General features: G+C 38.9%; 1 protein-coding gene and 1 long non-coding RNA gene across 8 annotated transcripts in view; one reads left to right on the top strand and one right to left on the bottom strand.

Moving 5' to 3' along the window:
* Positions 1-2,296, bottom strand: part of mtr (5-methyltetrahydrofolate-homocysteine methyltransferase) — an 89,667-nt gene extending 87,371 nt beyond the window's left edge. For all 3 annotated transcript variants that reach the window (XM_039737769.1, XM_039737771.1, XM_039737770.1), the window contains exon 1: positions 2,133-2,296. In XM_039737769.1, coding sequence (XP_039593703.1) covers positions 2,133-2,286 — 154 coding nt within the window. In that variant the 5' untranslated portion in view covers positions 2,287-2,296. The remainder of the gene's footprint in view (positions 1-2,132) is intronic.
* Positions 2,297-2,409: 113 nt separating this feature from the next.
* On the top strand, positions 2,410-15,878 carry LOC120516252. Of its 5 annotated transcripts, none has more exons than XR_005630811.1 (4): positions 2,410-2,484; positions 9,168-9,254; positions 13,320-14,290; positions 15,796-15,878. It is a non-coding gene; the product is annotated as an uncharacterized LOC120516252 (long non-coding RNA). The 5 variants fall into 5 exon arrangements; XR_005630808.1 differs by having other exon boundaries at positions 2,416-2,506; XR_005630809.1 differs by having other exon boundaries at positions 2,416-2,511.
* The last annotated feature ends 51 nt before the right edge of the window (positions 15,879-15,929 follow it).

The following is a 15,929-nucleotide window of genomic DNA, read 5'->3' as shown; positions in this document are numbered from 1 at the left end:
ATCAGAGAAACTATGCAGAGCAGACTCAAACAGAGTTACGCACTCACACAGGGAGAATTTGGGATTGCTAAATTCAAATCAAATCAAATCAAATTTTATTTGTCACATACAGCCACACACACATTACAATATAAAGTAAAATGCTTAGTTACAGAAGCCCAAGAAAAATATAAAACTTATAATAAAGGGCAACCCCCAAATACACACAAGAACATCGGACTTGGATAAAATGAGAGCTGTTGCTGTCAATAACAGGTTTACAGGTGACAATAATATGAGGTCAGATCTGCCCAGCTGTACCACAGGTTTAAATTTAATAGCATTAACAACTGAACAGAACAAGTTCAGCTTTTGTGTCCACAAATTGAAATGAAGAAACATCTATCAGCATGTTCCAAGTTCCCCCAGTTGAAGACACCAGCATTCTAGGGACAGAATGATTCATCATTAATTTAGACAACAAAATGAATCATGTCAGTTGCAGGATGATGCAACTTCACCCTTGGCCGTAACGTGGATACATTCAGTCAGTATTTCAATGTATAGATTACACATTTTAGTTTTAATAATAATGTGCTTGCTTTTGCCCCATGTTCATTCACATTGACTTCCAGTCCTCCTCCTGCCTTTTCCACTCCATCTGATTGCATCCAGCATTAAAATAGCATCTGAAATAAGAAATTTAAGCCAGTTCTCCACTGTACCCACAATGGCACATTACCTGAAACAACCATGATTCACCATGAGATGTGACAGTTCATCCAATTTATTTATAAGTGTTCAATTACTAATATTCCTCATTGTAAGGAGGCTAGCCAGAACTGAAACCTTTTCATCTTACTCTTCCTCCGGATTTTCACTCCTTCCATCCTCAGACAAGCTTCTCCTCTGATAAGGTGCAGCAGAGCTTATTAGCTGCTAGTGATAGCAGTGCTAACCATTGGACTATGAGAACATTTAATATATTCAGCATTTCATTCTTCAGAGTCGCATACATTCTGATACAGTATGTAGTAGACTTCAGGTAGCCCTCAGATTGTCTATGCTCACCCAGTGACATCTTTCAGGTTTGCAGCTTGTAAGAAAGGAAGTTGAGACAAGCAGATGCGTAGATATACGATGACAGTTGCATATCTTCCATTTAAAAACCCATTTAAAAACTTAGTGACAAGCCAGATGACAGACCACATCTAATCTTAATTTTTTTTATTGATTATTAATGTTAAAAACTAAGGACAAAAAAGGAGAGACTTCCTATAAAAGGCTTGCATGGCATCCAGAAGAAGGCATAATTTACTTTTTTTTTTTCTTTTCTTTAAAATAGTACTTCACTGATGGGGTTGTTTGAGAATATGTGGTGCAATATGGGTTCAGTCACCTTGATTTACAAAAAGATGGGACTCTTTCCAAGTCAGACTACTGCTGTGCTATCCAACAACTTTCTAAACCCACTTTTACCAAACCAGATTTGCAAGGAGCTGCAGCCAATCCCAAGAACAACTCTTTCAGGACAGGATCTAACTGATCTGTCCATCACAGGGCAAACCAAGGGTTATAATCCCATTCAACCTAAAATGCACTCTAAAACAAATCACATCATGCCATTCACAAACATTAGCAGCACCAATCATTACACAAGCGACGGATGAGGCAATCTCTATTGAAGATTTCACCGAACTATTGATTTTATTCAAGTAAACTGAACGAAAATGAAATGACAGCATGACTGGTGAGCGTGCACTGGATGCCATTTGTCTCAATCAGCTCTTTGCAAGCTAATCGCCTGTAAATATTAATAACATTTTAGAAAAGTTGGACTATGCACAGACGGCTCTCGTCTACTAAAGATCGTGAACTGAAAACGACTACATCTGTAGGGATCTGGCATTCATATTTCGACAATTCAGAAGACCATTAAAACTAGTAGATGCGATTTAAAACATTCAACTTCAAGTCTCCCATACTGAAATCCACGTCCAGTCTTGGAACTGGGGCATGTCTGACAGCAATAAGGGGCCTTTGACGGACCTGAGATTTCTATTTAATCATTGACAACGATAGGTCCGGGTACTTTGGTGAACATGTTTTTTCATATTTAGCAATCCGTGATAAACAATCAACAACTTTCCTACCTGTTGCCGGCGGGCATTCGTAAATTGTAGGCGCCATGTGGCTGCTCTTTGTACCTAAACGAAGTAACGAAAGTAGCCAAAGACTTGAAGCAGCAACGTAAGCCTCAAGATTTCTAGCGGCACTTCGAACAAGACAACTCGACAGGCGGCACATGCGGACGCACTTCAACCGAACCTGCTACTGAAGCTCTACGCTCAACCTACCGCCAATGGTGATCGGGAGGCGGGGTCAAACGTTACTTCTCACTGCGTTTGGTTGGGCGTTTCGTTCCGTCAAGTTTAGACTTTGTATCGGAGGCTTTGAAATAAACAGCTGTCTTTAGTTGTCCGTAGACTGGAAAGAACTGGCGAGGTGTGAGATGCCTAACATACATGTATGGTAACTTATGTTTTAGTTAAACATGAAATCACACATCTGGGAACTTGATTTTTTTTTTAGAAATGGTACGGATTGTATTGGGTATATAGTGAATTATCCGTTGGCGAGTTTCTTTTAGATTTTAATAATTACTTACACGCTGAAGGCAATTTTCGTCAATAATTCGTTTGGTAGTTCATCTTTATTGTCAGCTCGCATTCTGTCCTGCTATTACAATGATCTGCATTTTGTAGAGGCATGGTCTTCCACATGTGAAATTCTTTAATATTTAGTACAGGGCTGTGCTCATCAGCCCCCAATTTACTTTATTTTGTTAGGGCATCCTCCATGAACTCACTCGTATAATATTAATTATATTAATTAATTATATTATTTTGGTGCAGCAGTAAAAGTCTTGTATCAGATTATGAAATTTAACTCAAGATTTAACTGCAACACTCAAGGACACTTTTCTCTTCTAAAGCCAATTAATTATATTAACTATATTAATATAGCAGATTGATTGGACTCCTGGACTAATTAAGTGATGTGTTATTTCCTAAGTTCTGCGTTTTGGGAGCAATATTGAAATTATAAAAGTTTGGTAAAAAAAAAAATATATATATATATATATATATATATATATATTAAAATGTACTAAGTAGTTATATGGGAATACAGTAATGTGTTTTTTTTTTTCTTTTTAACAACATTTTCATCTTGAGTTTCATTCAACTTTTCTAGGTGTTCTAATTGTTTAATTAATCCATTATTTACTAATTAGTGAGTCTGACACTAAAGTAGCCATTCATGATTCAGTGTTGTTTGCCTGGGTGTCTCCTCTGCTGTATTTCTAATGGTCATTAGTAAGATACAACGAAGGGGGAAAACTGCACAGAGCGCAAAATATAATGAAATCAACAAAAGAGTGTTAAGTATTTAAATCAATAGCAAAAGCAGAAATATTTCTAAATGTCTTATAAATGTAAAAAATCATGCTGCTGTGCATTTCTGAATGTAGAATAAGAGAAAAAAATTCCAGCTACTTAAATGAGATCAGTGTTATCGGGTGTTGTCACTGATTATGAATCAGGTTGGAACAAAAACATGCAGCCACAGTGGGTCCCCAGGACCAAGTTTGTGAAGCACTGGTACAGTATATAGGATTCCCTATGTACCTTGACAGCATCTGTGGGAAAACGGAAACATTTGTTTTGATTATTTCATGTGATTTGTATATATTTTGGGGGACTGATTTCAAAAATGAAAACCATTTTTCTCCATCACCTAGCATTTTTTCAAAAAGCACATTTTTAGCTGTCAGTCCTAAAAGTCGTGGCATATAAAACTCCCATGTTTTCCCTGAGTGAGTGAGTGGGATGGCAGAGCTAAGAATTGTCATTGGGTTCTGAAGGAATGAACAGCTAAAACAAAAGCACCAGCTAAGTGCCAAACATATCCAGATAAAGGGCTGCTACCACCACGTGCGTATTAAGCTTGCATAAATGAAGAAATTTGTCAAAGCCCTATCAAAAGATGGAGCCTGGGTAGTTTAGTTTAAGGAGTTGGTTTGCAACATGAGCCGCAAAGTTCACTTTTTTGGATTCTCATTTGAAAATCTTTGCGAGGAGAGTGAAGTGCAGGGAGATTCCATCATATTAAGGACATGGAAAGGAAGTAGCAGGGATGTTAGGATGTCACTGTGAATTCAGACTTCTAATGGATGACTCCTAGGAATGCACCACAGAGAGGGTATAAACGACATGCCACCAAACAAAGTTTTGGATCAAAAAAAAACAAGTAGTGGAAAAAAATGGAGACGTTGCATGTAAGTCAATTAATATGTTTTGTCTTCTATTACATATGTTTAAAGATATTACATCAATGAAATATTTTCATGTTAAATTGATTTAGAACAATTGTATAAAACAGTACATTGTGGAATTTGTTACATTTTAATTATATTTCTGTTCAATTATGTACTTAAATGTGGCATGTTTGAATCATTCTAATTATATTTTTATTGTTTTAATGAATGCAAATAAAAAATAAGCACTTCCAATAAAAAAAACAACATTACAAGTTTAACTTTGCAGACCTGTGTAATGGATGGCTGCTTCAGCAAACCAAGCAAAGCATCCCAACCTGGAAACAATACCATGACTAAGGTGTCCAAACATTATATGAGGAGACAACACAGCTGAAGTTTAACAGTTCTAATCAATGTTGTCTTTGTTTGCAAAGTATTACCTTTAACCAGACACCATCTGTTTCACTTACTAGCTATTGTCACAGGGCAGCTGTAGACAGTCATGATGTCCAGTCAATAAAAAATGTAACAGTAGCTTTGTATATATATACACAACCTTCTTATGAAATATTATTCTTTCATATTCAAGCTATGTAATTCTTATTATTATGTTGCATACTTTTCAACAGTAAAGCAGGGGTTCATATCCCAGGTGCTCTTTTCTTTTTTTTTTGTTCTTTATTTTACCTTATACAATTTCTTGTATTAAGAACTTGTTAGTTTTCGCATACCGTTTGGGGTAAGAACGCAGGGTCAGCCATTGTGCAGTCCACTGGAGCCACTGCAGGTTAAGGGTCTAGCTCAAGGGCCTAGTAGAGTAGGATCTTCAGTAGGAGTAGGATCCTCTTTGGCAGTGATGGGGATTCATATTGGCAACTTTCCAGATTCTGGCACAGGTCCTTAGCCTCAATGCCACCATTCTGCCCATATCTTTGTGTGGAGTTTAGATGTTCTCTCTATGTATGTTTGGTATTCCTTCAGTTTCCTCCTTCAGTCCAAGGACATGAAGTTTAGGTGAAGTGAAATTGTTCAAACTGGCTCTAGTATGTGTGTGCTTGTCCTATGATGGACTGGTGCTTTGTTACAAGATTATTCCTGTATTATGCCTGTTGCTTTCTGGGTAGGCTCCAGCTTTTCTACTGCCCTGCCCCGGATAAGCAGGTTGTGAAAATGGATTAACAGGTGTACATTTATTGTTTTTCATTTGCATGTTTTTGAGGATATATTTTACACATGGAGCTTTCTAGAGAATACCTAGCAAAAGGGGACGAAGTTCCAAGTAAAACACTGATTAGTTTGCTCTACCAAAACAATGTTAGCATAAAGTTTTAAAAAGGGTTACCTCACCCTGGCAGTTGCTGCTGGACCCTTGGCACACTATAGAACCCATGACCTCTGAACACCTTTTGAAATGCAGCCCTCCATAACTTCCAGTCTGCAAAATTCTGCACACTTTGACAGCACCTGGAGTAGATTTTTTTTTTTATATATAAAACCTTTTAAATAAGCAATAGAAAGATATTTACTTGTCAAGGCTTTTGTCATTCTCATCATCTAAATCAAAGCAAAATATATTTATTATATTCAAGTCCATTCCAGTGTATAATAATATGATATTTTCATTTTGAAATCATGCCTAACCCCAATATCCTCTCCTGGTAGAACATGACATAGATTGTACACTGAATGATTATTTTATATAAATTAAGCATAACTGTATTATTTATGTCATGATTGATATTTTTTTTTTTTGTTGTTGTTATTTTGTCACTTTTGTATCTTTTCCCAGCATTGTACAGGAGGAGCTGAAAGTAGAGCTGCTGCTCCTCAGGCAATTCATTTTCAAGCATTTTTGATTGGCATGGTTGATAGGCTTGTGCATGGTTTTAAAGCAAGTCCTGCTTGTCTTGGGAAAAAGTTAAACACTTGACAACACCCACTGAAAATTGAAAGTTGTTTTAGCTCACCATTTTGTTAAAGGAGTGGACAAATGGCATTTGCAGTTGTTTGCATTTGTCATCTTTCAAGAAGCAGTCACACAATAAACCTGTCAAGTACTATACAAGGAGATCTTGAGGAACAGCTGAGGATGAAGAGGGGCCTCCAACAAGAGCAGCAGCACCACCCCGACCAACCTCAAAAGACATCAAAAATCATGATGTTGGAATCCCTGCTGTTTCAAGAAAGATAATGTTAATTTCCTTAACTTGTTTCTAATAGGTTCATGTTGGCCAGTGTTGCCTTGTGCTGTTATACATTAGGACCTGGGACAGAACCATATTAATAAGCCCGACCTCATCTTCACAATGTATTATCCATTGTGACAGTAGATGGCGCTATACCAGCGCTTAACCCGGCACAGACAGACACAAGTGTCACACTTACACAAGTTCACGCTTTTTATGTTCTTCTTCAGCACAATACACACAGTGCACTGACCCACAATAATTGCTCAGTCCTTCCTCTTTTCCCAAGACTTCTGCCACTTCTACTCCTCCATTCGCAAGCTCCATCCTCTTCCACCCGACTCTGGCTCCCTGAATGGAGTGAGGTGGCCCCTTTTATAATGCACCCAGATGTGCTCCAGGTGCTCCCTGATGACCATCCTGCAGCACTTCTGCCACACCAGGGCACCCCAGGAGCATTCTGGGTGTACCTGCTTCCTGGTCCGGCAGCACTTCCTAGTGTGGCGGAAGCGCTGCATACCATAGCTTCTGAGCCATCCAGGCGCCCCCTGGCAGCAAAGTGGCTGCTTTCTCGTGTTCCAGGTGAGGTACTGCTCCTCTCCCAGTCCTTCCATCCTCCAGGGGTCCCGACTGGGCAAGAGCCCCAGCCATCCACTACACCTTTTACCGTGGTAACTAACAGAACATTATCGTATATTTTGTTACATTACAACCCAAATGCAAAACATTACTGTTGTTTATTTTTTAAGCCATATGCAAAAGATTGTCAGCTCATGTTTTGTAACACTGCACAGTAAATGCAACAACACATTGTTTTAACATAATGTAAAACAAATAATAGTAAATACCAGGTCCTATATTGCTCCATTAATTTTGAGAGAACCCATCTCTGAGTTATCACAGTTGCAAAGTCATTAATGACTTCCACAAAACTAACTTAACACTCAAGGTCCTATTCAGACAAGACTGTTCAGTCTTTCTTGGTACATTGTTGTGCAAAAGTAAGTAAATTCTTACATATTTCTGACCACTGTCTATGAAAGGACAGCTTGGTCAGCCACCGTGGAATAAATTAAATCTGCTTGAGGTGGGAGGCCACTTTTGTCCTGTGACAGGCAGTTTGACGCTAGAAGCAAGGAGCTGATTTTCATACTGGCCCTCTCACTTCAAGTCATTATGCATTCCCACCTTCTGTATTCCCATACAGCTGTTGTCGCCAGTCTTGCCAATGTTGTTACTGATGTCGCTCTTACAAAAACAAATAATTTCTATATAGACGATCCAACTAGTACTAGCTGATACCCCATCTAGTAACTAAAGTATTGAAAAGTAACCCATAAATTTGACACTTCAGGCCCCACCCTTGGCTTGTTTTGAAGATGCACATCGGCCTCCATCTCCACTTCTGCTGTGTTTATTGCAAAAGGAGAAATGCCTTTATTAGAGCTTATTGTTGTGCTTTATCTGCAAAAAATGTAAAAAAAAATATATAAAATCTGCTGATTTAAGCTTTCGGTTGAAATTTGTGGCCATATAGGATTAAATATAATTGAGGAATATTATAGTGATGGTGCCACAAACCAATACACTGCCTATTCTAGGGGTTTTCTTAAAAGGTTACCCAGAATGCATTATTACAGTATGTGTATTATCTAAATATGACCCATGGTTAATCCATAGCAATCTAGCCACAGTCAGCAATGATGAGTAGTTATTGTGGTAGTCGTGAAAGGAATCTCATCTCTTATGATTCTTGACCCAGCAATCCATAGAGGGTGCCACAATTTTGTAGATGGAAGAAAGTTTTAATGGATGTGCTGTGATGGCCCACCATAGAGGTTGCCACAAATTTGTAGATGGAAGAAAGTTTTAATGGATGTGCTGTGATGGCCCACCTTGTGATGAATCCATTCTTCGTTACTTTAGCAGGTCTAGCCCTTAAATTCTTCCTATTTTGGCATGATGGCCTTCACCACCAGCATTCTCCTGCTGTCGCTACTTGTGATGCATCAAGAAGACTGCCTGTCCTCACGAAGACCAAGCTTTTACCAGACTTGCTGAGTTGTTCACACACACACATGACAAAGGCATGGCTGAGGCATTCTTCAAAAGCAATAGTTTCCTAAAGTCACCCTCATCTAACCCCATCCTGTTTTCAGCTTGACGTGTTGGTTGTAAGTGTAAAAAATATGCAAACGTAATTATTTGCATGACATGTCTTGCTGGTGTTTCTTGTTCATTTTCATACACACCTGGACAAGCAGACCGTGTTAAGTCTAAACCACAGTGGTGGTAACTATTGAGTGTTTGTGTAAAAGAGGAAAAAATGTACAAAGTGTTGTCTCTTTTTGATTTATCTGCTCCAAAATGTTGTGATGTCATGACACTCCCCACAATCTGTGATGACAGGACGGGGATCGTGGGGAGCAGAAGTTGATTCCAGCAGCATTCAGTCTGGGATGTAATTCCAGTCCAATACAGGACACCCTCACACCTGTCCAGTTTAAAGTCACCAGTTAAGATTTTTAGGAGAGGAAGGAATGCATGTGCCCCGTAGTAGGCCTATGTGAGCAGAAGGAGAGTGTGCACTATGACCAAGTTGTAAACTGACCCCAGGTCTTTAAAGATGTGAAGTAGCAACACTTCAGGCCTTTTGATTTAATCCATCTATTAATTTTCAGAAACTGGCCTTTGCATAATCGTGGTGTAAGAAGCTGAAGCTTTTCATGGCATGGCAGTTACAGGCAGGAGAGCAGAAAACAGAATTGGTAAGTTGTCCGTTATCGGGAACACTTCTGAACACATCATTACACAGTTTAGAATCATCAGTCAATGGGACAGCAAAAAATTCAGATTGTAAAATAGTATCCGCAAGGGTATCAAGAGAACATGTAATAATTTATGAACCCCTTGTAGGCATCAAATTTAAGATATTTTTGCTCCCACAAAATATCTAGGCCATGAATTATGGGTTTAGAGTACTGCCAAAAAATCCATTGCAGACACCAAACATTTTGTAAGTGCGCATTACATTTTGAGCACGAGCAATTCATTTGCAGGTGTTTTCTGGTCACATGTTCTTAGCGTAGCACTTACCATCAAAAGTTCATAAGTGAGTGCCGGCATTCTGTGAGGGCAAGTTAAATTTTGAATGCTTAAGAAATGTTTTGCGTAACTATGTTTTGAGCATGTACAATACACTGCAAAGTTTTTCCAGCAACGTGTTCTTGTTCTTCTTCTCCAGGTGTATGGCAGGCAGATATCTCTTCCTGTGATGCGTTGCTGCCTCCTACTGAACAAAAGACTTTATTCTTTCCCATGCTTTCTTTCTACAACCTTTATCTTCTTTTCCTCTCAAAACCTGTTGTTTTACACTGTATCATTTACATACATCATAAATAATCTTAATAGAAATATATTCTTTACAATCTACTCAGTAATATCACTAAGTATTTACATAATGTAACCCAATTAAGCCACAGACTCCCGTACTCTTCAGATTCCCTTCTGGGGGGCACTAATGACTTGAGGCATCTGGAGTTTTCTCTCTTATTTCTTTATGGCTCCTAGCTTTATGATGATATGGGACAAACTGTGCCAATATTTAATTTCATCTTTACTGTTCTTCAGCATGTATTGGGACGGTTTGCAGCCAAGTGTGAAGCAAAATGGATGAGTATCAGCACCTACAAATTTGAGGCCAAGGTCCTCAGTAGGAAAAGGTGGACTGCCCTCTCCAAGTGTGTGTGTGTGCGCACCCTGCCCGGGGTTTGTTTCCTGCCTTGCACCCTGTGTTGGCTGGGATTGGCTCCAGCAGACCCCAGTGACTCTGTAGTTAGGATATAGCGGGTTGGATAATGGATGGACGGACTGTCTTAACAACAGGCAAAGTAGTGCCCTGGGGCTGCTGTTTTGATATCAAACTAGAAATATGCATAGGCATCCGAAACATTGTGGGCCCCTATGCTCCTGGGGCCCCTGGCCATGCCCATTGTACCCATACATTCAGATGGCCCTGCCTCAGTGTCTTGTTCACAAAAGAGGGGGAAAGAGATGGTGAGATCAACAGATGAATAGGGGCAGCGAGCGAAGTTATGCAGTTGCTATATCAATTCTTGGTGGTGAAGAAGGAACTGAAACAGATCACAATGCACTCGATTTACCAGTTAACCTATGTCCCTACCCTCCCCAACAGTCATGAGCTTTGGGTCATAACTCAATGAACCATAAAGCAGGTACAAGCAATGAAAACAAGCTTTCTCCACATGATGACTGGGCTCTCCCTTAGAGATCAGGTGAGAAGCACAGATATCCAAGAAAGGCTCAGAGTAGAGACACTGACCCTCCACATTGAGAGGAGCCAATCGAGATGGTTTGGGCATTCGTTACAGACGCCTCCCTGTGGAGGTTTTATGGGCAAGACCAGCTGTGAGGAGAACCCATGAAAGACCCAGGGCCTGCTGGGAGGATTACATCTCCTAGATGGCCTATGAATGCTTAGGGATCCCACAGTATGAGTTGGCAAGTGTGGCTGGGGAAAGGGATATATAGGCCTCACTGCTAAAACAGTTGCCCCCGCATCCCAGTTTCGGGTAAGCTGTGGAAAATGAATGACTAAATGAATGTTGTTAAAACACTCATTGTTTTATTACTGCTTAAATACAGAAGGTCCTCTTAGGAATTTTAAATTGGAGACAATAAAGTATTTATCTATCTATTGTCGGAGATGGCTGGGGCGACCTGGCCGGGACACCCAGGAGGACAGGAGGAGGGCTTGCGCCTTCCCAGACCATGTGGGGGACACCACCCTGGTATCTTTGGGGGCCACGGATACAGAGCTTTGAACCTCAACCCTGTAGGGGCCCGTGGTCACCACCAGGGGGCGCCCCTATGCCTTTGGAGCCCTGGACCTGTGGGGGAAGAAGACCAGGGATACCCGGAGTGCTTCCGGGGATGCAGCCGGCACTTCCGCCACACTGGGGCATGTCGGTGGAAGATTGCCGGGAAACACCTGGAGCACACCCGGGTGATTATAAAAGGGGCCGCCTCCCTTCATACAAGGGCTGGAGTTGGGAGAAAAGGAGACGAGGTCTTGGAGGCAGCCTGAAGAGAAAGAGGCATAGGGTGAGAGGCCTGGACTTTTGGGGTTTGTTGTGCACTATTGTAAATATGGGACTGCATATTAAACGTGTGTTGGGTGAGTTGAACGTGTCTGCCTGTCTGTGTCCGGGCCACTTACCATACTATCTATCTATCTATCTATCTATCTATCTCTATCTCTCTCTCTCTCTCTCGTGTATTATTGTAGAAACTTCACCGAAGTACATTCTCCTTTAATGAAAGGAACGATAGTTTCCTAGATTTATATGCATAACTAAAACTAATTTTTATTTATTTACTTTAGTTGAGTTCCTGCTGGTTACAAGGACATTATAAAATATTTAATTGACACTTTTAAATGCATTAGCAGGTCTGTAATACTGTGCCAATATTTCACTTGTTTCTGTTTGAATCTCAATATTCTTGCTTTGATTTGAAGCAGATTCACGTGTAATTTCCTCTTTTGGTAATCGGCAACTTTGTATCTTTTCAGTTTTACCTTTCTTTTCTAAATAATGTGTATCCATTTGTATTAAACTAAAATGTGTGTTATTACAATTATTTCACTTTTATATATAATTCCTTTTTTTACTTCTAATGGCATCATGTCTAAACACTGTAATTTATTACTCTGTCAGTGCTTGCATTGCCACGATATGTTAATCAATATTAGGTTTTATTTCATATCCACATGTTTCTTTCATAATCATTCAAAGTACTGTCATATTAATCAAAATGTTAAACCTGGCCTTTCCAAAGCAACATGTCCCTCAAGTCCTTAACGTACCCTTCCAATGCACACCCAACTATGTAAATCTCATTTGTCCCAAAAGGCACACTAGTGTCCCGCAAAACTTACAGTACGTAATCTTTAAGAGTGTAAAGATGGCATTCTGAACTGCTGCTCTTGAGGCCTTATTATCATTAACATTGATATACAGTATAAAATGCACCAATTCTGGCAGATTGGCTATACTTGTGTTTATTTTATTTTCTAAAAATCCTTTCAATACAAGCCTTACATGATACTGACACAGACATGTGTATCACGTGTTACTTTTATATTACCTTTTTCAATTCCCTTTCTTTCTACTTTTTTAGGCCATTCCATGCTTTATTTTTGAATGGTAACTTGCTACTTTATTGTTATGATTCATAATAATATGTTCTATTAAAAACCCTACATAAAACGAACAAGGATTGTTTGAATCTTGTAATTATGGAAAGTATTTATTGTGGCCCTGTAAGTCTATTTAGAATATTATGCGATGTTTTAGTAAATACCTTCAACTAATCTTCGATTCCAAACATTCATTATGCAGATCAGCCATTGATTTACTTTTGTGAATATTAAGGCCATGCAACATTCCACAATTTTTCCAGTAATTTACAGTTGTGCACTTCATTTTCATAACCTTAGCAAGTCAGTGGCAGTTATGGCACGCTCCTATGATGTATAGTCTGACATACCTAGCGAATCTGTCCAACCATCCTGTGACTCGTCTCGATAAAATCAAATAGGTTCGATATTATTTGAAGTTGTAGGAATGGTAGAAAACTGACAAATCAATCAGCGTGTTTACATGCACGCACATAATCAGGTTAAAGTGAATAATCCTGTGTCACACACGTGCGCATAGAAGACGAAATTAAAGGCTTAAATAGTGTTATTTCTCAACCAGACCAGGGGTTGGCGCTGTCATCTGATCCTTTCTTCTTTTGTCCTTCTGCAGACCAGCCGAAGACCGTGCCTCTCAGTGACATCATCACCGGTCCACCAACTGATGACATCACTATCAGTGCCCAGAACCCATCTAACTGCCACATCAGTTCCTGTTCCGGCCTACCTAACTCCCCCTTATCCTCTAATCCACCATATTTATACCCCAGACTCGTCCTGTTAGTTAGTTTGGTTTTGAACTCTGCCTTGTAAAGATGTGTTTTCTTTACTTTCTGATTTTCAGTATATGGTGTGACCATCCCCAAACCTTTTTCTGTCTGTTGCCTATTTTTTAGCACACCTGTTAAGGCATAATCCTGGTTTCTTAGTCTGTGTTTACAACCTATGGAAGCTCTGAACTGCACAATTAAAAGAATTATGGGCTAGCCCTTATCTCATACCTACGTGAAAATTTCTCGTATGTATGAGATACTTTCGCATACGTATGAGATATTTTTATGACCTGAATTTTTTTGCAATTTTTTTAATCTAACTAACTGTATCTTGTACATATGTAAAAATATCTTGTACATACATGAAAACATCTTGTACGTACATAAAAGTATCCCGTACATGTGTGAAAATATTTCATACATACATAAAAGTATCCCATACATAATTGAAGAAAATATCATGCGTACATGAAATTATCCTATAAGTACGAGATATTTTTACGTACATACGAGATATTAGCTATCTCGTCCTTTTTTCATTGTGCATTTCAGAGCTTCCATATCATGCACAAGTATTCATTTCTTCTCCTTTGGAAATTTGCTCTGACGTCATTAAACTACAAAAAGAGAGTTAAACATCATCATTGGCTTCTGTGAATTCAAAAATAAGCATGACGCCTGTGATTATTTTCTTTTGTTTTATAAACACGTTAAGCCAAATTAACTCTGTATTTATAGGTTTCTTTTACCAGATTGTACATCCCGCACTCTTTTCTTCTTGGCTATGTGATTGAGCCCTGCAAAGGACCAGGTATGTGTGCTTCTTCTCTTACACCTAGTGCTGCTGGAATAATAATAATAACACAGATATTTTTACTTCAGTTAGATATACTTTGGGTTACTCGTTACTTTAAAAAGTAATCAGACTACATAACTTTTTTTACGTTTTAATGTGTTACCCTAGTACTACAGACCTACTGTTCTTGTAATTGTGCTGCTGAGTTTAGCACTTTACGTTCAGCACATCAACGTAAATTTAGCAATTTCTGAAATACTGAGAAGGAATAATGCAATCACCCAAACATTTGCACCTGGAAATGTATTTTGTGAATACTTCTACCAATGGCTGCTGAAAACATCTACAAAGTAAAACCATGCGCAGATGAAAAAATCTAACATTACCCGATTACGGATTTACATTGTCACAGAATCAGAGGATTCACTGAAAGATCTACCTCCGTTAACCAGGTTTCTCACAGGCCACTAACCTGATTTCTGTAATCAGAATAAGAGTTTACAAGGCATTTTAGAAATAAAAATACTGTGAATAATCGGGTTTTTAAAGCACGTGTAAATACGCTAAATATGAGTTCTCTCCTGGAAATAACAATGTGGCAATGAGGAATACAGAATACAGATGTTTTGGACCTCATAAACAGAAGAGAGGCTCATTTGTATAATATCACATATTTTATATACCAAGACAAAATGAAAAAAAAAGGGCTGAGATTATGGTACTTTGGAAATGTGGCTTCTAGTCATGTAATATTTCACCCTCAGATGACGAGATCAGCAATTGCAGTCGTCAAATTTGATTTACCATATATAGTCACGTATAAGTTGGGTCTTAAAACCTGAAAAATCGATCATAAAATCAGACCCCGACTTATACACCCATTCAAAATTGCAACACTTTTTTTTTTTTTTTTTTTACCTCTTCTTGCCTCCTCCAGTCTCACACCAGTTTCTCAGACACATAGAATTTTGTTACCAATTTCTTTCACTACTTCAACGACGTTTAATTTAAAACCAGCTTCATATTTTCTTCTGATCGAACGCTCCATCGTAGATAAAGGGATGCTCTTACGATAAAGGTGTATGATGGTGTGAGATACAAAAAATACAAAACAGTGCAAACGTCACTTCGGAATAGTTCGGGTATTACCGTGTGGTCACGTAGGCACAATAGAGAGAGAGAGACGTTAGGAGCACACGCTGATACAGCGCATTGCTGCACCCACATAGAAAAAAAAAGGCCGTGTGCTCGGTGGCTACTCTCTCAGGTGGGTGTTGGCATATCATAATCCCTTGTACCAATAGCGACATTATAAAATACGAGAAATTATACGATAAAGTCAAGTCCCAGCTTATCCACAAGTATATACAGTACTCTCTGACTGGCAGTCGTGTAATGTGACACTGGCTTTAGACATTTGTATATTCTTCTCACAATTCAGTCTATTCTTTTTCCTTCTTTTCTGCTTGTTTTATTTATTACAAAGTATGAGTTTTTTTCATTTTCATTTTTAATTCCAGATTTTAAGGGCAACAAAGTAACAGGAGCATTGAAATAACAGAGAAGACATGAGCAGGCACAAGATGTGAAAAGCGTGGGAGGTGTGTACAGCCACCTACTTTTATTGGTGAATGCACCATTCATACAAAAACAT

Source organism: Polypterus senegalus, chromosome 16, assembly GCF_016835505.1.
Source record: "Polypterus senegalus isolate Bchr_013 chromosome 16, ASM1683550v1, whole genome shotgun sequence".
Lineage (NCBI taxonomy): Eukaryota > Metazoa > Chordata > Cladistia > Polypteriformes > Polypteridae > Polypterus > Polypterus senegalus.
The sequence above is the reverse complement of the archived record's forward strand: the minus strand, read 5'-3'. Positions and strand labels throughout refer to the sequence as shown.